The sequence below is a fragment of the Phycomyces blakesleeanus genome, assembly GCF_001638985.1.
Source record: "Phycomyces blakesleeanus NRRL 1555(-) unplaced genomic scaffold PHYBLscaffold_7, whole genome shotgun sequence".
In the NCBI taxonomy this organism is placed as follows: Eukaryota; Fungi; Mucoromycota; class Mucoromycetes; order Mucorales; family Phycomycetaceae; genus Phycomyces; species Phycomyces blakesleeanus.
This window is the reverse complement of record NW_017265140.1, coordinates 1,592,915-1,617,738: the sequence shown is the minus strand read 5'-3', so window position 1 is coordinate 1,617,738 and position 24,824 is coordinate 1,592,915. Positions and strand designations below refer to the sequence as shown.

At 31.6% G+C, this 24,824-nt stretch overlaps 8 protein-coding genes across 8 annotated transcripts; 3 read left to right on the top strand and 5 right to left on the bottom strand.

The window, feature by feature from the left end:
* Positions 1-57: 57 nt before the first annotated feature.
* On the bottom strand, positions 58-2,991 carry PHYBLDRAFT_166904 (hypothetical protein; the record flags this gene model as incomplete). Its single annotated transcript, XM_018435521.1, has 5 exons — positions 58-974; positions 1,154-1,638; positions 2,071-2,594; positions 2,655-2,724; positions 2,789-2,991. 5 exons carry the CDS (start codon positions 2,989-2,991, stop codon positions 58-60), a joined length of 2,199 nt encoding a protein of 732 aa, XP_018293718.1.
* Positions 2,992-3,309: 318 nt separating this feature from the next.
* Positions 3,310-5,590, top strand: PHYBLDRAFT_166903 (hypothetical protein; the record flags this gene model as incomplete). Its single annotated transcript, XM_018435520.1, has 7 exons — positions 3,310-3,474; positions 3,603-3,687; positions 4,446-4,514; position 4,667; positions 4,751-4,786; positions 4,934-4,949; positions 5,375-5,590. The coding sequence occupies 7 exons, from the start codon at positions 3,310-3,312 to the stop codon at positions 5,588-5,590; spliced, it is 588 nt and encodes a 195-aa protein (XP_018293717.1).
* Positions 5,591-5,908: 318 nt separating this feature from the next.
* PHYBLDRAFT_143924 (hypothetical protein) lies at positions 5,909-7,823 on the bottom strand (the record flags this gene model as incomplete). Its single annotated transcript, XM_018431101.1, has 6 exons — positions 5,909-5,925; positions 6,012-6,075; positions 6,130-6,468; positions 6,523-7,137; positions 7,264-7,406; positions 7,580-7,823. The coding sequence occupies 6 exons, from the start codon at positions 7,821-7,823 to the stop codon at positions 5,909-5,911; spliced, it is 1,422 nt and encodes a 473-aa protein (XP_018293716.1).
* Positions 7,824-9,766: 1,943 nt separating this feature from the next.
* Positions 9,767-12,436, bottom strand: PHYBLDRAFT_143923 (hypothetical protein; the record flags this gene model as incomplete). Its single annotated transcript, XM_018431100.1, has 10 exons — positions 9,767-9,934; positions 10,028-10,037; positions 10,500-10,762; positions 10,930-11,041; positions 11,194-11,228; positions 11,307-11,463; positions 11,564-11,676; positions 11,738-11,892; positions 11,992-12,092; positions 12,243-12,436. The coding sequence occupies 10 exons, from the start codon at positions 12,434-12,436 to the stop codon at positions 9,767-9,769; spliced, it is 1,308 nt and encodes a 435-aa protein (XP_018293715.1).
* A 51-nt stretch (positions 12,437-12,487) lies between these two features.
* On the bottom strand, positions 12,488-13,129 carry PHYBLDRAFT_143922 (hypothetical protein; the record flags this gene model as incomplete). Its single annotated transcript, XM_018431099.1, has 3 exons — positions 12,488-12,645; positions 12,775-12,924; positions 13,021-13,129. The coding sequence occupies 3 exons, from the start codon at positions 13,127-13,129 to the stop codon at positions 12,488-12,490; spliced, it is 417 nt and encodes a 138-aa protein (XP_018293714.1).
* A 1,720-nt stretch (positions 13,130-14,849) lies between these two features.
* PHYBLDRAFT_64579 (hypothetical protein) lies at positions 14,850-16,090 on the top strand (the record flags this gene model as incomplete). The annotated part of the gene is made up of 7 exons (XM_018441317.1): positions 14,850-14,867; positions 15,111-15,240; positions 15,309-15,371; positions 15,570-15,678; positions 15,736-15,805; positions 15,878-15,966; positions 16,042-16,090. 7 exons carry the CDS (start codon positions 14,850-14,852, stop codon positions 16,088-16,090), a joined length of 528 nt encoding a protein of 175 aa, XP_018293713.1.
* Positions 16,091-21,095: 5,005 nt separating this feature from the next.
* PHYBLDRAFT_5961 (Homeodomain-like DNA binding domain-containing transcription factor) lies at positions 21,096-21,977 on the bottom strand (the record flags this gene model as incomplete). The annotated part of the gene is made up of 2 exons (XM_018440530.1): positions 21,096-21,509; positions 21,585-21,977. Coding segments are annotated over 2 exons (807 nt in total), but the record flags the coding sequence as incomplete, so codon positions are not given.
* A 2,179-nt stretch (positions 21,978-24,156) lies between these two features.
* On the top strand, positions 24,157-24,606 carry PHYBLDRAFT_166898 (hypothetical protein; the record flags this gene model as incomplete). The annotated part of the gene is made up of 1 exon (XM_018435519.1): positions 24,157-24,606. The coding sequence occupies one exon, from the start codon at positions 24,157-24,159 to the stop codon at positions 24,604-24,606; it is 450 nt and encodes a 149-aa protein (XP_018293711.1).
* Between the last annotated feature and the right edge of the window lie 218 nt (positions 24,607-24,824).

The window sequence follows — 24,824 nt, the reverse complement described above, 5'->3', positions numbered from 1 at the left end:
GGAGGATAAAATATGTTAAGACAATTTGAAAAAAAATAATATATTACAAGAAAAAAATTATAAGTCTGCAAGAGAACCAAGTGACAGTTTTGGGCCGCGGTTAAGCTCTGGCCACACTACATATGTTGTTGCTATTGTTGTTATTGTGTTTATAGTTGTGTTCGACTTCACCAAACCAACTAATTCTTTGACATCTGCCAGGTGAACTACCATTGGCTTCATTTGCCCATTGTTGATTGCTGGTATACTATATACCAAACGAACTGCATAAATATTGACAAGGACAAGCAGCCACCTCTTGTTGTTGAGCTTGTGCTCAAAGAAAACGACAACCTTCCCAAAGAAATCCTTATAGACTGAAGAGTAGCTTTGCCCAATGTTGCGGTTCTCATCAATCTGAACCTGAAGTCTGACGTTATGTGCCTCTCTTACACAATTATGGTTGAGTGCAGAGTCAATAACACAACCATTTACAAATGTTTTACAGCTTGTTTTAATGGCTGCTTCAATTATACTACACTCTTCCCCCTTTGATTTGTAGAACTTTTGAAAAAGCTCTGGAAGACAAGAAATGCCTCCAAAACTATCAACAATCGTTCTGTTTCTCAAAGGCCCCAAGAACTCAATGTCAGAATCAGTACCAACATTACTACCTTCTCGGTCAATTGGCCAATCAGCAGAGGGATTGTCATACTGAAGGAGAGTTGTTGCTGTTAATGTTCCTGTTGTCGTTATTGAATTTTTAACTCTCATCTGTCGAATCTGTGTCAAGCCAAGCATGATGTTGCCAGCGTTGATTCCAATTGCCGAATTACTCTTTATTGCTCGTGAGTATTCCCCAATCGCCCTCTCAACAGATCGTGCACTATACACTCTGGGGGGACCATATGCTTCTATTATTGCGGGATAGTGCTGCAGGAGGTGCTGGTTGATTGTAAAGACCTTGAGCTGGACCTCTCCTTTAGCTAGCAAGGCTTTCAGATACGCATTCCATGTGACAAGATTTCTAAAAAAAGATAAGTTAACACAAGTTATAAAATAATAATATTAATTATAATTAAAGCTTACATTTTGATCAAGGTTTTCTCCTCTGCTGATAACTACCAGCTCATGAGTAGGTTGCATGTCTGCACCAGGTCAAGCAATGCCTTACAGGCAGCTTGGTAATGGACACACTCTGCCACAAGTGTGGGGATAACAAACAAGATGAAGTCAGCCCAGTCCACAGCCCGGAAGTACCCTGATCTTGTTGCAATGTTGATCCATGCACCGTAGAAAGATGTCAGAATACTTCTTCTGGTTGACACCATGGCAGTACCAATTTCTTTCTGAGCAGCAAAGGAGAGAGAGAGAGGATGATCTTTTCCATACTTGCCACACACGAGCCCCCAGACCTGTTTGCCAATGCCGTGACAAATGCCGTGCATTTCATCCAATGCAAAGAAGAACGGACCAGAGAAGGAATCCAGTAAGGAGAAGGGAGATTGGCCAGTTAACCCTTTTTTGCTGGATGAGGCCACCTCATCAAAGTGCTTGAAACTTTCTGGTGTGCGCATGGTGATGGCAGATGGCATTCGGAAATATTGGCCATGGCCAGGAGATTGACCCACAATGTGGCAGATGCGGCAGCCATCCTTACTCATATGGCCCACATGACAAGCCATCTTTCCCAGAGCTGGGATGTTGCCAGTTGTCATTAGTACATGGACTTTTGCACTAATATCTCCAGATGGTGTCTTCACAACCATTCTACCAGCTTGGAGAACCCGAAGTTCTTTCAGAACAGACTCCAGGAATGACCAGAAATCGGCAGGTGCTTTGGGACCAGGGATGATCGCGACTTGGATCATACGGCTGCGCTCGTAGCAGATCATTGGGGGAAGGTTAAAGTTGGTAACGTGGACAATGGTTACCGGACCTGGAACACTATGGGGAGCAAACCTATCAACAGACAGCGAAATGGCAATGTCATTTTCACCTAAGAAAAGATGCTTCTTTGACTGATATGCCTGTCCGTCAAAGACATCAGAAATGCTGCCATCAGCCTTTTGCGTATAATGGTGGCAATACAACATGTCTTTTCTGGTGCGGTTGCTGGCCAAAGCAACTGCAAGCTGTCTACCCAGAGGAAGCTGTATCATTGTGCTGGCAGGGATTGAATTCTCACCAGCATCTTGGCTTCTCTCACCAGTCTTGTAATGGGCTTCGTCACAATGAGGGCATTCCGTTTGCTGATTGTTGTTGTTCAGCATACACCCATTGTGACAAACGTGATATGTCTCCTCATCAACACCAATAAATCGAGAAAGAAGCTTGGTACCAAGGTAGGGAGTGCAAGCTCTGTATGATATCTCACTTGATCTGCTGAGAATTTCATTCAAGTGTTTTGCCAGACTAATGTGAGCCTTCTGGGAAATTCCAAACTTCTTTATGATCTTCATAAGCTCGAGATTCTTTGCATCGTCATAGCCAGGAACAGGAACAGGAGCACTAAAGTCATAGACCAACTGAGAAGGAGTATCATCAATAGCATTTTCAGTAACATCCATGATTGCTGAATCATTTTCCATAGAATACTCATGTTCAATATCATACTTTAATAAGACAAACAATAATTAGTACATTGGATGTATTTGTATATTTATCTTTCTTACCATGGGCTCATCAATTTCGTTGATAACGGAAGGAGTAATATCCTTGTCGATGCTCATGCTAGTGCTTTCTCTGTTTAATTATTAAAGAATTAATATATTTTATTTAGTTGCATCATTATAATTTGTAGACTTACTCCAAGGTTGAGCTAGATGCGAAATTCAAGATAAGATTACTCTGCTCAGAAACAGAAGCAACTTGCGAACTTTGGGTGTTATTCATCTCTTTATAAACTTTTTCCAGGTACTGAACTTCACACTTGGCTACAAGTTTCTTGTTTATGTAGCGTTTGTGGCAGATACTGCACTCGTGGTGGAAAAGCTTTGTGATTGTAGACATTTTGTTAATTTGAATTTATTCTTTTGAAGTATGAGTAAGAATAGAGATATTTGCTTTCAAGTCTGAACTCTTTTATAATAATTAACTTGAAGACAATAATGGCGCAGTAACTTGAATATAAGCTCAGAAGAAAAAAATAAAACATATATATATCATGTTGTCATGTAAGCATGGTAAGCAAAATTGATATTCACTGCAACCAACCCAATAGATTCAATCTATATTGCTATGAAACTAATAATAGATAATTGAATTTTTTTTCTTTATATCTTATTTTCACAACAACATCTTTTTTCTCAGGCAAACAATATCTGCAATATGAATGACACAGATAATATTATCAAATCTTTACTCCTAGACATTCAGCTCCAGTTAGCTGTCTTACATGCCAATCAAGAACAAATTAAGATAGATATTAACAGCTTTGGAAATGAAATAATGATCAAAGGATCTCCAAAGCAAAATCTCTCTTTGTTTATTAATGTAAGTTCAACTCAAAACAGTATTGCTGAAAACTAACTTTAACTTCAATAGACCTCAAGTGGGTTTATTTTCAAACCTTTCATCAACATTTATAATGTCACTTTAGAACATGTTTACCAAATGATGAGTCAAAATCTTGGAATCAAAGTTACAGCATCCAAAAAAGCAACACTCAGTGCTATAAATTAGTATTGATTACTGCTGAATCTGAGAGTAAGACTGAAGGATAAAATAATATCTTCAGCTATTCCAGTCAAACGGATCTCTTTTTATGATATTGTCTAATACACAGATCATAATACACATAATTGATTATTTATTATTATCACTATGACATGGGATATACAAATACATATACATTATATATATGGCATCATTATATTTCATTTACATATTTCTTTTATTATACAAATACTTAATTGAGAGACTACAACTACAACTATTTAATATTATGAAACATTACCCGAGTATCTGGGTCAGAATACTAAAATATTATCAATAGCATAAATGCTCTTCTTTACCAAAACTCTTGGACTGATCTGACTAGAGAAGTATCATATCAATTGGTCTTTCCGGATCTTTCCAGAAGAACAATACTTCTGGAAGATGACTCATTGTGATAAAGATTACTTAAGCACACACTGAATTACAAATTAGAAAAACATGTAAATATCAGTAGATAGTTCCGTATAGAAAAAGAAGGCAATTTTATCATTCTTTACTTTTCTTTTGAAATAAACAACCTACACAAGTTCTCACAAATTCTTTCGTCTATATTATATTTTGCTTTATTTTCTCCCCACAACACTCAGGACCTGTACAAAACTTATATGTAACGAGTTAGCCACCCTTCCTTCTGTATGAGCTCTTGGCCCTCGTCCTAGTTGGAGGTCTATATCTTCATGTGATCGAACAACGATTTGTAATAAACATGCAAACATGCTTAAGAGGGTTGGTATAAATTTCACCAGATGCTATCAAAATTGGGCATCCATTGCAAGAGTCAGTCATCTCTGAAAAGACCGTCAAAGGAGGCAATTGTAAGTAACTATCCACTGCAGTGTAAAGTAGTATATTTAATATTGAAAGTATATGATGTATTTGACTGTTTATAACCAATAAAAATGATGCATAAAATGTAATGTCTATCATAACAGCCAATAAAAGTGATATATATAATGTAATTGTATAGTGTAATAACCAATAAAAACGATAAATAGAAAATATATCCATTTGAGAAACCAATAAAAATGTATTTTTATAAAATACACTACAGTGCAATTATGTCTTATCCAATAAAAACAATGATTAAGTAAGAAATATTTAAAAGAATCTAAATTAAAAGAATAATGAATTAGTAGTAACCAATGGCATATAATATTTCGACTATACTTAAAGAAGTTTTGTCCAATTGAAAGACAAATATTAGCAAAAGATAAGGTTATCAATATATTAATAGAATCTTAACACTACCGGTAAGCGGAGATGTATTAAAATGCACATGAACTCAGAGATGGAAAAAAGGGGGAGGACACAAAACGTGCCCTGGCTTCCCCTCCGGAACCACCTGTGAAACCACCTCTAAAACTCCTATTTTTTTGGCATAGTGTATATTCACCATCTTAAACATCTAAAACATATATGAAATACCAATTGGCAAAGTCAAAATCTTTTATTCTAAAAAGTCAACTCTTACTGGTTACTTATAACTACCAATTTTGTTTACCAATGTCAACTCTGACAAAAAGGTCAAATCCACTGGGGATCAAGAAGTATACGTAAAATCAAAGAGAAGATAAAATATACTTTTTATTGATATGAATTGAATTGTCTTATATAGTTTTCTAGACTAATACTGCGCATTATCTGCAGTAGCTATTATATTATATTTAAATAAAAGAAGAGTCATTATACTGCAGTTAATGCTCAGGAAGATGTTACTATGCATAATGAGGTACTGCGGTTAACCATCTTCAGATTTTACAGATTCATCAAAATAATGTCCGTCACCCAAATTCTTGAACGTCTATATTTTCTGGTAGATAGTAAAGTATTAGCCAAAATTGAGGCTTATCTACCAGAAAATAAGACAAAAAATACAACTATTAGAAAATAAAAAATGCGATAATTTACTAAGTTGTTTTGAAAGTTGTTTCAATTTACAAAACATTTCTTTGAGAAAAAAGCTAGATAGTTATAATTTTATTCTTGTGTATGAGATCTGCAAAGATGAAATTCATATTTGTTTTTTATAGACTGAAAGACTTGTAGAGAGCGTTGATATATATCAAACAAAGTCTGACTATCATCTTCAGTCATATACTATTGCATAGTCAGTAGATCTTGGTTTGCATACCGGAGTGTTTGATTGATGTCAATACATTGCTGTATAAAAGCAGATGTACGACTGATAGTTGGTGTGATTGTGACTGTTTCAGAGATCGAGACTGGCTGTATTACGTTTGTACTTGTGACAGAAAGTGGAGAGAAGTAGAAAGATCAGTTTGTATGCACTTTAAGCAAATACATATGCTTACAAGGTTTATATCTTCGCTGATAATCAAAGCAGATGCATGAAATAATCAAGTTTGGCTCTGCAACCTGAACAACATATGCTGTATTTTCATTTACAAACGATTAAACTTGCCAATTTACATCTTCTGCAGTACCAGGCGCAACAATCATCATTTCCCTGTCATCATCATTGACTTCTTCAGCTCCCATCTCATGTATTCTTTGTTGTCTAGTAAAAGAACTCATTGGATCATTGTTTGACATAACGCGTTCATATTCTTGGGTGAGATAATACTCAACATCATGTAGTAAAACAAAAACAAGCTTATCAAGTCTCTTATTTCTAGATCTTTTCATGAAAACTGTTTTTAATTGATTGTGCCAGGACTTGATATAGTTATTTGTGAGCATATGGGAGAATTGTTGTTCATGGTATGCTCTACTCCAGATCTTAAACTTTGCTTCTGTGCACCAGTTTCTCTCAAAGTAATCCAAGAAGCTTTCTTAGTCGTCAAAGTCTTCTTTAAACTGTACAATTTTATGATGAAACTCGTCTATGTCTTCTTCATAAATGATCTCTTGCAGAGACTTTATCATCACACCACGTAAAATTCGTGCCTCTGATGGTAAGGATCCAGGAGTCTTCACACTGTCAGATAACTTTTGGTTCCATGCTTGGGTTTCATGAAAGATGCAAAATTGAATGGATGTTGCAAGGAAAGTTGTCTGAATGGCGTGAACTTCTGCTGCACAACAATCAATAGTAAATTGCTTTGGGTCAACAAGCAAAGAAGATCTCTTCAAGAACTGCAGGCACTGCACAATGGGGCTTACACCTCGATCATTGGTTACTATAAAGGCAACAGGCCATACTCTACCAATATCTTCATCACGCATCAAAAGGGTATAAAGAATCTCATTCACGTTGCTAGAGATTGCATGAGTAACATCCAAACAGAAAGAAGTTGCGGTTTTCATTTTTTCTTGCTGAATGGGTGACATAAAACCATATGCAAAGGCTGATGGATCTAGAGAATATGAAGTGTTTGCCTTAAAGATGTTGAAGTTTAAGGCAGAAAGTTTGTTGTTCATCCAGATTAAGAAAGAAGTCATTTGGTCTTTGTCAAAATGATACAGCTTTTTATTGATCTATTACAGAAATATATTAAAGTAAATGCTATAAGATATATTATTTTTAAAGCTTACTTTGTTCATCAAATTCCAGATATCATAATAGTTAACTTTTCTTTCAGACTTTCTACCATATCAATCTACAGCTCTCAACATATCAATTCTAATTTGACTAGCAGATTTTGATGACTGTTTTAATTGCTGAGCCAACTCGTGAAGATATTTCTTTGCAAGAGGAAGGGTGCAAATGTCACTACGCATATCACCAGGAGTATGCTCTGCATAATCTTTTGTAACAACAAATTTATAAAACTTGGGTGTCTTAAAGAATCCTTTCACACAAAGAAGAGCAGGGCACTTGTTTTTCTTTGTTCGCTTTTGAATCACACGCAAAGCTGCCTTAGATTTATAGGTTTCCCAACGATGACAGGAATACTTCTGAGAAAAACACAATTAATACCAGTTGCTTTGGCTTCTTCAGCAGTAATGTTGGTAGGTTGCTTATTGGTGTTGCAAATGACCCACTTGACTGCACAAGCTTTCCCAATCTCTGTTAAACATTCTTTCCACTCAGATGTTTTTACTCTAATAATATTTTCTAATCTAAGTGTCATCACTTCTGGAACAGAAGAGCATTCCAAGACTTGGGAGATTGTTGCCAAAGTGTAAATGGTTTCGTTAGATTGAGTGTTGCTGATTGACATATTTGGTGAGAGTGTGTATTTTAATAAAACGCGTAATTTAATGGATATAGAATATCTGTTTCAAATAAACAATTCAAAAACAAAGAAAAAGATTGGAAGTCACCATTTCGGTTAATATTTTATCATCTACCAGAAAATATAGACTTTTGAATTCTTGTCAAGTTGTCGTTCCCAATCTGGGTTGGTCTTTCTTTTACTATAACAAAGTCAAAAGGTCAAACCCACTGGGGATCAAGGTGTCAAGTCTCGACTGGATGTATCTTTCTATTATTTTAACTTGTATAAGTTTTGATAATAGATCACCACCAACTAGGACATTGTGAATAAATAGAAACAGATAGGAATATAGAGAATTGAATGCTTTTTATTGATATAAATCTTGGAGTATTTATACAGATTTCTTAAAAGTGAAACTATCTAATCTAATTATTTTACCCAAGACATATTGATTTTACATTTATAGAAGGCAATATAATATGTCTTAGTTGACAAAAAGGGAAACCAATCAGTATAACATTGAGGGCATATGCTAAAAGGAATAACTGATTGGATACCTGACTTAAAGATTTCTATCCATGATGTCAACTCTGACAAAGGAGTATACATAAAATCAAAGAGAGGATAATGGATACTTTTTATTGATATGAGTTGAATTGTCTTATATAGTTTTCTAAACCAATACTGTACATTATCTGCAGTAGTTATTATATCACTATGATAAATATGAGCGGTTTTTTTGCATTTTTGACTTTGTTTTTAGTCTATAGTAATTAAAAAATCACCAAAAATTCAAAATAAAACAAAATCTCTGTTTTTTGAAAAGGCTGAAAAAAAGCAGATTGATGACCTAAAATTAAATCTCTTGATAGACAAACACTATGGTGAGATAAATGGCAGTTAGGCCAAAAGTAGACACATAACTACCATTTTTTTTGGTTGAACCCCAATAAAATCTCTGCCATTTATTGTAAGATGGTAATGTCATTGGTAACAATTTTAAAAAGTAACATGAAAGCACTTTTTTTGTTGCTGTACAATATTTTTAATACTGTAAAAAAATGTCCATAAGCTGTAATGACTACTTTGCATATTGAAATATATGTTTTATTGAATATCAAAAATGTTAACAATTATTAATATTGTTGTATTTGTAATACTTTAATATCTGATATCATATATGAACCCAGACAGAAGTATCTGTCAAAGAGGTCATTATAAATGATTATCTAATATGAAGTCCTATCTGAAACATAAGAGCAATATGTCTGATCTATTATTGAATCATCTTCAAGAAGTACTTAAACTATTATTGCAAAGCCATTACAATGACTCATATCTAGGGTGACTAGATATATCTCAATAATTATAAATATCATAGATAAAATAACTTTTATTAAGATAATTGAATTTGACTGAACATCTCTTATCAACAAAAAAGAGTCTCAAAGTACTTGCCGTTCCAACCTCTTCTATTTTTCTTATATAAATATAATAAAGATTAATAATTTTTGGAATGCGTGAATAAAATGATAACATAACTGTCATTTTTTTTATTTTTTAAACTATGTTATTTTTTTTAGATATTCTTTTTATCTTGATGAATTGGCAACTTGATTTTATTTAACTTATGTAATGATGTATAGAGCATGTAGAGAATGAAGACAAAAGCATAAAGTGTATAGAGAGTAAAAAAAAATAGAATATATAAAGAAGAAAAGAAAGGCGGACCATATAGAAATTTAAAATAACAGAATACATAGAAAAAATTTTAAAAAAAAATATAAGATACAAAGAGAATATAAAAAATATAAAAGATGTAAGGATATAAAGCATATAGAAAAATAAGATAAAAATAAAAAGAATTACAGAATAGAAAGATTGCCTTTACTAATGTGCATGTTGTTGTTAAAGATATAATAGGGCGCGATTATATAAAACTGGTTTCAATTTGGTAGGTATTGGACCAGACAAACTTGATGACAAATGTCATTTACACTTATAACAGCATAAGTTGGTTGCGTTTGGTGGCCTGGTATGTAGATGCTTTGTGAGCATTGTTTGACAATAGGTACTGATAAGTCACGGCCAGCTGCGTCATGTTCCTTCATGACCTCCATGAAAGCAAGAAAGTGTGGGGAGTCATTGAAATCTATATGCTGAAAATAGAACTATACTGTACTAATGAGTCAGCTGTAGACAATTACATTAAGGTTGCTAAAGTAAATAAATAAATAGAATTGTTATATTTTTAGAAAAGAAAGAAAAATAAAGTGCAGACGAGAAGTACGGTGAGACTTTGTTTATTGATGAAAAGAGAGATCCTCCTCTATTGCTATTTGCTATGTGAGTTTATATAGACATTGCGTGTGTATTTAGAATAATGATATGAGTATATCATGTGATGTCTGTTTTCTTATATCATAGATAATATATTGTTTAGTTATTACCAACGCTCTTATTTGAGTGATTAGTGATGTTGACTAAGATGTGTGACCTTGTTATCGGTATATTCTTTATTTAATGATAGTGTGAGAAATAATGTATAATTGATATTGGTTGCTTATTCAATATGTCTTTGTCTTATTGTCTGTGCACTCTATTTGAATCTACAATTATGTTGGATACAACAAGAATATAAGCAACTTTTGATTGTATATTGAAAAATATTATACTTACTTTCTATAGAGGCAAGTAAACATCACGTAATAGTTGCCACGGCTGATCTCGTTTCTCTTTCTTTGGTACATGTATGAGGAATATATAGTCGAGTTCATCCACAGACGTGCAGCTACAATAACAACAGAGTCACAAAAATTGTGACCAGTCAAGCCAGTTGTTCTCCAGTAGTATTTCAATAAAGCTTCCTTCACACTAGGGCCACCTACACCTTCCATCAAATCATTGTTCAAATTAACAAACTGATGAAATGGCCCCCACAACTACGAACCACTAGGATCATTAGGAAGATTTATGTAGCTCTCTCTTCTATACGGCTTTGGCTGAATGAGATTGATTCTATCACAGATACTAATTGCTATGCTGGTATAATTGTGAATTGCAAATCGCTCAATGAGAAAACTAGCATTCCAACACCCTTTATTTGAACTTTATCAATTTTGAGAAGACGCCAATTACTTTCTTCATTGAGCGAGTGAAGTAGCATTGCAGAAGGCCTTGCTGCTTGATGATATAGGGTATATGAACCAGGTAATTTTGCACTGGTCAGAAAACACTATGAGACAGAGTATTATTCTGGACTTGTTGGTATAAAAAACGAGTGCCAGTGCTTGAAGCATTTATTATTAATATTTAAAAAATGATAATAATCAGCTATTTGTCATAATAATATATGAGACATATAATAACTTACGACTCCATCTTCTCAAGCAATTCTGGTGTCAATGTCTATTGCAATGCAAGTGCGCAACTTTTCATGAGAGATCATAGAGCTGTTTTGACAGCCCTATTTGGTAAATAATGTACGACCAAAGTGGAGACAAGGTATAAGAGAAAGTCAAGCCAGTCAACTGTGCAAGTACTATCGATCTTGACAAATACATTGACAAAACTGTCTAGAGACGAGATGGGTACATATTTTTCTGAGCTGGTGATACAGTTTCTAATTGCTACAAGGTCTGCTCTTGGTATATGAAAAGGGTATTCGGTGGTATTGAGAGTATTGTCTGGATGAGTATAATAAAATATGTTTTTTTGTGAGGATGACAGTAATCAGGTTATACACAAGCTTTTCAATTCCTCTTGCAATTAAATAAAGTTCATCTAATACAAAAAATGATGATCCAGAGAAGGTTGAGAGTTGGGTATATAAGCTCAGCTGGTATATGTTCTTAGACTATTACAAGCAGTTATTTGGTATGAAAAAAAGATAGCTAATTGAAAATTTGTATACTTACAGAGTTGCCTACTTTGAAGTCTTCCAAAGATCTTAACAGAGCAGAAATATTATCAAAGTACATGTCGTGCTGTCTGTTAGCAGGGCATTTGCCTTTTGTCTCACAAAAATGACAACCAAATAAGCTTGTATGGGAACCAATGTGAGCCATATCAGCTACAGTTGGAATATTGCCAGAAGAAAGCAACAAATAGATCTTAAATCTGCAAAGCTCTACTCAATTGTGCTTGACAACCAAGTCATGTACCTCAAAACCTTGCAATTCATTAATAATGGATATAAGAAAGGAGTCCAAATGAGTTGGCTTCTTGAGACCAAGCAAGATTGCCAGTTGCAAAAGATATTTGTTAGTATATCTAAGTATTTTATTAGTAACTTTTTTTAAAAAATTGTAATAATAATACCAAATAGTAATAAATTAATTTATTACCTGATGAATGAGTCTAGATTAATTATTATGCAAAGGATGATGGTATATGAGTTTTTGCCTTTTTTTATTGACAAACCTGTTGGTATAAAACCCAATGGCAATATTGTTAGAATTAGAAAAAAGGCTCTGCTGCACCAGCTGCTTATAGATGTCACTATCAAAAATGTTGGTTAGCTGACCAGCTACAGATTCCCAGTTTGCTCTGTAATGGAGAAGTTCTCTTGTGGCTAAATCAGCCAACATTTGAGAAAACATATCCTCAACTGACATAAACTTTATACTGGCAGTTGGTGTTTGACTTTGCTCAATATCAGTATTGTATCATAGTTTGTCACAGTCGACACAAGATTCCTGGTCGTCATTAATGCCATACAATTGGCAACCACTAGGACAGACATCATACTCATGACCCTTGACTCTTGACTTTGACTTCAGAAAAACATCAACAGTTTTGCTGTGACTGATCTTAGCGCCAGGTTCTAAAAAAAGAAATGATATTGCTACATGTTAGTGATCTGGAATTAAAGTACAAGGTAACAGAAAATATAATATTTTACCCATCATTATATCATCATGGTCTCAGATGACAGTGTTTATATATTGAACACTGTCTCTGTATGCTGCTCTAGCAATTCTATGCTGTAGCATCAATTGAGACAGATGAATACTCATAAAATCGGCCTTGGTAAAAGTATTTGTACTGATTTGGCTGCTGTTGTAAATGTGAGCTTCACCCTCACTATTCTCAAAATTACATGCTCACTTATATGAAATAATATTATCAAGCTCCATAGACTCCATAGTATATTCTGTAATATATTATTTAAAAATTAGAAAATAAATAATACAATTACAGCTCTTTTCATTATCTGAATTGCTAACATATTCATCTTCATTACTAGTATCATTTCCATCATGATACATATCAACATCATTCAGAATAGACTGATCAACTTCAGTCATTGTTGCTGAATCTTCTTTGTTAATTCTCCTGTGGTTTTGCAGCTTCTGATAGTTATCAAAAAACAAGACACATTGATCACATTGATATTGCTGTATAGATATTCTATCTCTCTGCTGGCTGGCGTTGGAAGAAAACATATTGATTGGGTTAATATATATGTAATATATAAAATAAAACTGCAAAAAGGATTTTGATGCTATTTATTAAATGTAAAGACATCTTTATATACTATTTATTTTTGATCAAAATGCTTGCGTCTCTTTTTCTCTTTCTCTCTCATAGTAATGATATATTAATGATTACAGTAATAACAAAGTTAGATGAGACACCTGTCAGTAAATACTTCCTGTATTTAGAAAGATTCTTCTTTATTAATAATTATGATGTAAGTTAAAGTACTTCTTGGTTGACAAGAGAGTATCATTAAAAGAACACCATTGAAACAGACAAGTACTCTTCACTTGTAAGCAACTAGATATTATTTGGACTTTATAAAAAGATATATGTATATTTAAAATAATTAACAACCAAACAATTTAGGTTTTTTTTAAATAAATTATCAATTACTCTCTAATACAAAAGGTAAAGAAAAACAGCCTTCTAATAATTAACAGTTAAAAAAAAGTAGTACTGTCTAAACACATTAGTAGAAGAGACATCTTAATGTTATCTGTGTTGTGTTAATAATTTTTTTGAGATAGGGAATATATATTTAGCTAATAGCATTATTTTTGTGTTTATGTCTAAAACTTAAAGAAATACATATAGATAATGAGGACTATAGTCTGATACTCTTTTACTGACATCATCAAAATAAGCACTACTGATTGAATTGAGTGTTTGTTGTATCCAACATAATCGTAGATTTAAATTAAAAGTACAGACACTCAATAAATACATACATTGAGTTACCGACAACTAGTAACGATACTAAAAGATATATCTTCCCTTATACAAGGAAATTATGTAAAGAACATACTAAGACAAATACTAAGACTCTAGTTAATAACACTAAAAACATAAGAACTAAATCATAGAAGATAATGGTAGGGAAACAGATATTAAATGATATCATCATATCATCACCCAGCTAAATACAATATCTATATAAACGCACAATACTAATAGCAATAGAACAGCATCTCTTTTCTGATTCTTTCACATCTTCTAATAAAACAAAGTCTCACCGTACTCTTGTCTGCACTTGTTTTATTTTATATCTTATTTTTACCTCATACATAACAGTGTTAATTGAAAGTACTGATGCATATTAAAGCACATCTTTTTCAAAAATGCACGGTTTCAGTCAAAATTATTTCTATCTTTGATGACAGCATCAATTAAAACGCATTTTAGTTGATAATAATAATAAGTATGATATGGACTTGAGCATCATACAATTTATCTTAATGCTGATAAAAAAGAGTTAATTAACTATATGACGTTCAAATGTTATATAGCTACTGTAGAGTATATTTAAAGTTATTATTTTAACTGGTACAGGGTTTTGTCATCAAGAACTTTAATCAAATTTCATGCTATATCTGCAATATGTATAGAATTATATTGATATATCATATACTTTAAAACTTTTAATATGTGAATAGTGCAAAGTATGAATATCTATACATATAATATTGACTTAAAGTCTAACTCATTTTATCTTTATATTTCTTACACTTTTGTTGTGTCGACACAAAAGGGCTGTATCATGTTCACATGAGCTACTGCAGACAGGTGCATACAATTGCATAAACATCCCATCTTTTATATGTTTTGTTTATATATCTGTCTGTATCTTTTTCATATAAATAGCTATCAATTACTAGTAATAAATTGTTGCCTTTCTCAAACTCAAATTGCTCTTATTCTACTTGTCTAAACTATCACCTTTTCTTTTCAATTCACTGCTCATAGCTAAAAAAAATTAAACATGTCCGATATTAACACAACTCTTCTCAACTCAACTCAATTCAAAAGATTGAGGTAGATCTTGCTGAAATCAAGCAAGCATTATGTGAACTTCAAAGGCAATTCAGCAATCAATTTGCGTCAGCAGTCAGTGCAGAAAATCTAACTACAATGCAAAAAAGCATTATTGAGCAGAGTTGTAAGTCATATATATTCTGTGCTTAGATGTTTACTTACTTTATTAATATTGTGATACATTTTTTGTAGCTCTTGAGCACATTGCCGGGTCTGTGAAAAGAGGCCAGCTCACAGAGTATCCTGATCAGCTTGGTAAGTGAGTAATCAATACTGGCGGTGAGTTCAAAGGAAAAAACAAAGCAGAAAAGTATAATTTGTTGCTTCAGATTCTTTATGAGCAGGACTGAAAGGCGTGCTGCAAAGAAGTTCTACAAGGGCAGCCTTTGCCCCTGTTAGTTTCTCTTTCAGACTATGATTTTACAGTAAAAAGACTGCATCTCAAAACATTAGGCCACATGGTAAAGCATGATATCATTCACCAAGATTATCCTGCTGCTCAAAAAGAATGGAAGAATATCTCAGAGAAAAACAGGGAATATTATATGATGCATTTGGAGAGGTTGGCAAAGAATAGTGGATTTCACATTCACCAATGTAAAAGAATGTGATCTGCAAGAAGCTTTCTTCAAGAAAGCTTCGAGAGCAACAACCAGACATACAAAAGAAGAATGGCAGAGAAAAACAAAGTAAGTTTATCAATTAACAAATATATATATTATAGACTTTAATTGATATTGTTCTCTTTTATTATGCTATAGACATGGCAAGGCATAAGTGATTCTTTGCTTTCTTCTCCTGATATGTCAGAAACTGATGATGTTGAGTTGCCTATAATGGCAGATGTGTTGTAAGTTACTATTGTTGCTTTTTCTCATGCACTGTTAATACAAAACTAATATAAACTTCTTACTCTTTTATGTAGGTCTCCTCCACCTATGGCAAGTGTTGAGCCTGCTCGCAAGAGAAGCTGAAGATCGTAGTTTGGCTGCTGTGATTGGCTGAGTTTGATTTTTTTAGTCTGTCTTTAGTGCATTTGTTTTCTTATTTTATAATTTTTCTTTTTATGTTTTTTATTCTTTCTTTCCTTCCTATAATTGCTATTGTTGTAATTACAAGAATTTGAAGCTAATATATCACATCTACAATTCTTTACATTCAAATATGAAACAAAATAATCTATGACCTTTTTTTTTTAGAAAAAAATTAATAGTAAAATTTTGTACTGATATATTATACTCAGGAATTGTTCTATTATATGTAAATATATTGCGTAAAATAGACATTCTGAGATTTCTAACAGGATGCTCATTCTGGCTGTATCAATAAGATTCGAATTAGCTTCATGTTATATGACTTGAATCTTTGCTCAAGTTTTTCTTCTTATACAATAAGAACTTTCTATAGTGCTTATGTTTTATTGCTTTTCTTATATATAGATCTTAACTATTAATATCTTCTTTAATATATATATTTAGATTAAAAGCTTGCTTTATGAAACAAGCAAGCATATTATATAAAGATAAGAATTATAATAATATTATATCTATTTATTTATTTTAATTTTTTCTCAAATATTGATATATTTGTAGAAATCAGTAAAAGATAAAAAGTGTTATCTAAGATATATCAGACTATCCAAAGTATATGAAATACAATTTGAATAGTAGTGTTTTACTGTATATATTTTGCAGTGGCTAAACAGAACCATTTTTTGTTGTAAGTAGACAATGGAATTATTTTATTATTATTATTATTATTATTATCATCATGCATATTATTAAAATCAGCCAGCCCTATATATCACGTGATATAGCAAGCCAATCAGCATAAAGCTTTTTTTCATATCACACCCAAAGATTTTTCTTGTAAACCTTAACATTATTTTCAGAATAGTGTACTATTCTATAAACAGTAATTTTTCTTGAGGGTTTAGCTTTCTAATATAGAACACATAGCAACCAGGAGGACCCTCCCTCCCCACCCCCATTCAGAAAAATGTGCAAAAAAGGTTCTTTATTTGTAGAATCTGCATTACGTAAAATCTGGTCTGAAAACTCTGAAATTTTTATTTTTGAGAAATAAATGGGGAACAAAAAAGCGCAAAAAAATGCAGCAGTATAATAGGAGCAAAAATACCCTTGCAATAATAAATAATAATGTAAACATTGTAAAAAAAACCATGTAATAATAGGCCAAAAAGTATAGTAGTAGCAGCAGTATACTGTGATAGAAACAGAGGAAGTAAAGAAACAACAGCAAATGGAGAATATAAAAAAATATTAAAATAAAGACAAAGATTAGTATTCATGATAAAGCATGACATGTTCAGTCATTGAAAGTTATCTCTTGAAAGTAGTTGATTAGATTCCACTATAACTTACCTAAAACAAAAGGAAGAAAAGAGTCAATAATATAATAAAGCTCAAACTATCAAGATAAAGATATTTATCTTTGCTACAGAACACGATGGAGTTTCTCAAAATGACTGTAATCTAAAAAAAAAAAGTATTAGTAAAGTCTTTATAAATTTATAAATGTAGTCTGTTGAGAGAAATACCTTGTATCAAAGCATAATGACTTCTAAAAACAAAGTAAGTGAATATTATATTTACTAGTACTCACTTGAACTAAAAATGAATAGAAAGAAAAAGGGAATAAAAGGAAAAAGATAGCGCTTCACTAAAAAATGCCAAGTGCGTGACATCTGTTGTTATTTTTTTTTGGCGATTTAGCAATTTTTTTCTTGGTTTTTTACTTAGCATTTTTTTTACAACATAACAAATTTTAAAATGTTCATATAATTACGGTCTTTGCAAGTACTTTTTTATATGTATAGGCCAGTTATGGTACAAATTACTGGGCACTTACCATTATAATAAATATGAGAGGAAAAAAAACATAAAATAAAGGAATAGGAAGCTATTTCCAAGAAACATTTTATCACAACAAGTTCTTTGGCTGCTAGCATTTACAAGTATAAAAGTCTTTGGTCAATTCTGGATATCCTTAGCCAATAAAATCTCTCACTTTTATTTTTTAAATGTCCTTTGTCACAAAATTTATTTTTTACTTTCTCTCTGTCACAAAACTTCTTCTTTTTTTTTTCTGTCGCAAAAACAATATTTTTGTGTGCAAAATCCACCCAAAATAGTCTAGAGTCATTTTTTCTTCTGCTTTTCTTATTTTTATTTATTTATTTACAAGTAATTATCCAATTGAAATACATATTTTCGTTTGTGCAATCGTCTGAAATTCAAAACCTCTACATATTTTTTTATTTTTGAACTTGAACCTTATTATAGCCAATTAGCACTCTTTATCTAAAATTTGGGGAAAAAATTACTATAAACAGATCAAAAGTCTTTGAGTGTGATATAACATGCTAGTATGTTACTAAGTCACATGATATAAAAAACCAGAGAGTTATAAGTCACATGATATAAAGATGTCAGGACTGGATTGTAATTGAAACTCAGTCCCAGTATTATCAAATCATAAGGCATTGTCTTATTAAGAATGTTAATAAGTAATGACTAGTAGACTAAGCAATGACAAAGAAGTAGTTGATCACAAATCACTTAGTAATAACTACTTAGCAAATATCATCTATTAGTCATTCACCAGTTATATCATATATCCCAAAACATATAAACATCTCAAATATTTCAACAAATAAACATTATCTTTATCTTCATATTCGTTCTATTCATATTCTTTTATTATGTGACTTCTCGAACATTACAAAGAAACAGAGAGTTATAAGTCACATGATAAAGTGATATATTCCATTACATACTATCACTTATATACAAAGTATATACATTGCTTTAAAATTATTAAACATATTCTATTGTATATATATAAAAAAGAAAATATTGTTTGAGCTATTTATTTCCAATGTAACGTCTCATTATATAAATAAATCTTTAATTGCCATTCAGGCACAAATAATATAATCTCATGCAATAAAAAATGGAATGCCTATACTATTAACTCTGTGATTGCTCAAAGCTCTTTGAGTATATTTATATTACTACCAATAATTATTACTATACTTATATATTATATATCATATATCAGATTTTAAGACATAAATAAATAAAAATCAGATCATTTTTAATTGTATAGTAATTGTAATAAAAAAATATCGATCTAAAGAATAAAGAGAATATATGTATATATTGTTTTAGCTATTACCAAAAGCTATTCAATATAAATAATAAATAAACATAAAATAAAAATAATGATTCATTTGTATGTTACAATTGTGCTGCGCCCTGATATCTGGATTTGGATAAATTAACAACAAAAAAAAACATGTTGGCTATTACTACTTTTTAATTTAAAAGCAAAGATCATCAATATTATATATTACATTTTTTAATAATAACTGATAAAGTAAAATGAAACATATGATTGTGTATTGACAATTGAATATTCAAGAATTTATATATAGTGTTACTCCAAGAATCTATATTGAACTGTGCACTTTTTGCAGCCTTTATAATTCAATACACATGGTAATTCCAAGAGATTATACTGAACCATGCACTTTCTGCAGCATTTGTAATTCGATATATATGTTAATTCCAAAAGGTTAACTCACACTACTTTGACAACTGACTGTTTCTTTTGTCACCTTACTTTTATTACTTTAACAAGACATTCTAATAAACTTTTACAGTTATATTCTACTTGATTTAGCTACTATTACTTGAAGAAGCCATCTTACTGAGCCTTGACACACGGATTTTACTCTATTATTTAATATTACTTGAAGAAGATATTCTCTTGAATTTATTCTAATTATTATATTATTTCAGCACGTTGTTGATTTACATATGATTCAAATCTATTATAAATTATGACAAGATGTCTTTCTTTCTTTAGTTTGGTTAAAAAATAAAAAACAGGAATGCTATAAAAGCCTGTCAATTCAAAACCAGAGAAAAACATACAGTCAAAGCTTGATTTAGTGATGTTTGATTTAGTGATAATCACTATTTAGTAATAATCACAATTTAGTGATATTTTTTTGAGATTTTTTGTCCGTTTCTTGCTAATCATCACTATTTTTTGATTTAGTGATAGTGATGAAAAAAAAATTTCACCAATATCACTATATCGAATGCTGAGTTTGTTTTTTATAGTGAAAAAAAAATTAGTACAAATTTCTACTCCATATTTTTGAAACATGACAAGTTAGACTACTTTATCTTTACATAGGATAAACACAGTTGATTGTAATGTCAAGTGCGCTGATACTCTATACCAAACACTGAGTTATCAAAATGTTATTTTACAGCTTTATTTTTATTTTTATTTTTTAAAATTAAATAAACTATATGGGATATATATTGAAAAAAAAATAACAGTAATTTTCTTAGTAAATATAAATTTAAAGATAACGTTTTGTAAAAAAAAGGATTTTATTATAAAATATATTATTATTATTTATTATTACTATTTACAATTATTACTATTTACAACTATTACTATTTATTATTACTACTTACAACTATTATTATTTACAACTATTACTATTTACAATTATTATTTAAAGTATTCTTTTATATTTTTTTGAAGAGTTTTTTTAGAATTTTCTTCAGCTTTTATATCATTCATAAATTGACAAAGTGTCTTCATCATTGTATGTTGATAAGACTGACTATTTGGTACTACTAAATGTATCAAGTTGGCTACTAACTCTTTTACTATTTTTCTTTTTTCTTTAGAAGAATATTCATCTTCATTTTCTTCATTTTCTTCATTTTCAATTTCTTCATTTTCTTCATTTTCATTTTCTTCATCAAGGATATCATCTTCTAGGGTACATAGAAATTCTTCTGGGGTATCAAAAACTTTGATATTGCTTTCTGTAAGATGTCGGCATCCAGGTATAATAGTTATATCTTCAATGGGTATATTGACAGTCTCAGATATAATTGGGGTTATGCTGTGTGGTGTGGGTATGTTGTCATCAAATAATCTAGTATGCTTAAAGCAATTGGTTATGGTTTCTGGAGTCACTTGGTTCCACGCCAACTTGATAAAATTCATGCCTTCCAGTTGTGAAAGCTTGAAATAGCCATCAGAATTGATGACCATGTTGCTGATATATCTTTGAGTGGCAAGGATATATTGGTAGTACTGATATTTGACTTTAAAGTTCTGTATAATGCTGGCATCTAGTGGCTGAAGGTATGATGTAGTGTTTGGTGGGAGGTATAGGAATTCCACATTGGTATAGTTGTCATATGTATTGTGACAGGCTGCGTTGTCAAGCAGAACAAGTATCTTTCTGCCCAAGTTTCTTGCTCGACGGTTAATTATCTTGCATATATATCTAAATATTGCACCTGTCATCCAGCTTTTATCATTGTGATAATACTGAAAGCCATGCTCTGGGTCTGTTTTATAAAATCAGAACATTTAATATACCAAGAAAATTATTGATTTCAGCACATATAAATAGTGTAATAACTTACCATTCTTCTTGCCGAAGCAGCAAGGCTTAGCATATTTGTCAATGATGAAAGGCTTCAGCTTCCAGAAGCCATTCGAGTTGCAAATCAATGTAACTGTTAGTTGAACTTTATTGGTCTTCCGACCAGAAATTGCTGCTGTTAATATGGTTGAAACTGGTGGCTGCTTATAGAAAAGACCAGTTTTGTCAAAGTTGAAAATGTCTTTTCTCTTATACATTCTCAACTTCTTCTTTATCTCTTCTACTCTCAGGTTAATTTCTTTGGTGTCTTTAGGAGCAGAGCAACTTTTGCCATACATCTTTCTGCTTTTTACTCCAAGTCTCTTCTTCAACTTCGCAATCCACCCATCTGAAAAGCTTGGCATGTCTTCCTATGTGATGTTGTATTTGCTTACTGCAATTACCTTGGCGTAGTTTTTGATTGAGTGGACATTGATTGGAACTGCTTTTTTCTCCATATCCAAAATTAACTGATGGGCGTCTTCTTTCAACTGAGGGTAGGTTGTCCCTTTGGTGGATGTCTTCTTCAACTCCTTTTCGGTTCTTTCTAGGATCTTCTCTTCTTCCTGCAAAATCTTTGATATGGCTGCCTGGAATGAGATCTTGGGCAAGTCAAACTGCTGTTTAGCCCAGACTCCCAACTGCTTCTGGTTAAGTCCATGTCTAGACTTATCGCAAATAGCAAGCTTCTGATTTCCATTAAGATAGACACAACCCATGACATTGCTGTTGTTGTCAGAAGAAGTGTACGAGATGTTAGATACTCTGGGCATGTTGAAGAAATAAAATGATTGAAGGTGTGTGAGTATGTGTTTAAAAAGAGTTTATAGCTGTTGTAAATGAGTATTGACTACTGCTGTAATTGAGAATAAGTCTGAAGGAAATAATATAAGGCCTCAGCTATTCCAGTCAAAGGTGTCTACCGATTACTTTATTATTTAACACACAGGTTTAGCATGCATGATAGTGATTATATTTCATATGATGATATCACCATAATATGGGATACATCAGTGGATTATTATAAGCATAATTATAACTCATAAACACATTTACTTTCGATGTTAATACTTCATTGGGACTACACACATTTATATAATTAACTATACATTAATTATCACAAGATCACGTTGCTCTGATTATGGCTCAGATAGGATCGATTACCTGACCCCAATCATATAATTTTCCCGATCCAAAATAATATAAATAGCAGTAGTAGTTCAGTGTAGGAACCTGGTCAAACTTTGATACAAAATCTTTCTCAATAAACAAAACCTACACAAGTTCTCACGAATCTTCGTTCCTAATTTCAAATCTTCAATTCTTCCTCTTAAAAACTTCTTCAACTTCAACCACCACAACAATAGCTAAGAATATTTTTATCAATAAAGATAACAGTAAAAATATGCTTTACGATATTTTTTTTATATTAAACATATTATTATTGAATGAAACATATTACTATTAAACAAGAAATAGCGCTTATAACACACCAATCATATTTTTTGTTTTCATGGATAAAGTATAATGAGATTATTGGTTAAGCTTTTTGTCTCTTAGAAGAAGTATAAGTTCAATTGTATGATATAAAGTGAAACATGATAATACACGCGATTGATTTTTACTATGTCTTGGAAGATATGTAAGCTTGGTTAAGTTTTATTGGATTAAGAATATATAAAACAATCATTACCATCAATTTTTTTTACAAAGATGTTTCAAATAATGTTTCATTTATTATTGGCCCTTAAGATTATGTATCTCATTATAAAGATGTTATAATAACTTGTTGAATAAAAGAATATACAATTATTAATAGAACATATATTCTATATGTCTTATATTGCCTGTCTTTTCCTGTAGTGTTTGTCTATATAATATATAAATATCTAACAGATGAATATAATTTTAAATGACTTTTATTATTAATACATTTATCTATCTTTCTTTAAAATTATTTATTAAAGTACTGACTTTACTTTATAGATTAACATCTTGTATTTAATGTATTTCTATATACTTAATGACTTTTATTACTATTGATCTTGACATATAGAAAAGAATATACGATCATCTTGCTATGAGAAAAGCAGCAGTCACATACAACGGAGTTCTAATATCACAAAAATTTTCGGAGTAAGAAAATATTACATTTGATTTAGTGATAGTGATAAAGTTCTGCAACTCCCAACTATATCACTAAATCGAGCATTGACTATAAAGGAGAGGAGTATAGTTAAAATAAATTTATTTATTATAATCTGAGAATAAAAGCGCGGCTAGAAAGCCTATAATGACATCCAAAGTTGGAGTGGAGTCAATAGCAATTGTGTTAGGAACGACATACAATTGTGAGGTACCTACTTATTTCCTTGTGCACTGAGTTTAAATTACTTAGCAAGTCTACTTTTTATGCAGTGACAGTAATTCCCCAATCAGAAAAGCAAGCCACACATTTATTTTCATTTGTTTTGTTTGGGCAAACTTTTATTACGTGCTTACCCCTTAATATTTTTTTTCCAAACACACCTTTTTTTTGCCATTTTCAAAATGTCAACCTTTAATATTGCTGCTAGTTACAACAATCGCATAATTTCAGATTATATAGAAGCTGTCAACTCCTTTGACCTTTCATTTGAAGATGAATTTACAAATTGGTTAAATGATATAGCTAAAAAACATGCCAATAAGGTTTACCATCAATCTTACAGTCATAAGAAGAACATGGTCTTCATTGGGAAGCCTCTTGAAAATCCTCTCAAAGTAAAGACAGTAGTTTACTTGTGTGATTATGCTGGAAAATCACAAGTGAAAAAAACTTCTCAGCATGCTCAGAAATGCGTCAGAACAACCAAGTCTATCAAGATTGGCTGTCCTGCTAGTATCTATAACACTATGGGAAAAAAGTGGGGATTCTGCTGGGGATTCAGCTGGAGATTCAGCTTGGGATTGAGCTGGCAATTCTCGCGAATCGCAGTGGAATCTCTAGTTCCCTTTTAAGTAATATATTTTAATTGCCGTTGACTTATTGATGTTAGATTTTATTCATATCCCGCTATATTTATCGATCTGCTATAACCTTATTTTCATTGGTAGGAAAAAAAATATAAAAAGATTTCTATTGGTAAGAATGAAAAAATAAGTTCTTAAATTAGTAATAAAATATTATTTTGGTTTTTATAATTATTTTAATTGGATAAAATACATTCTATTATTGT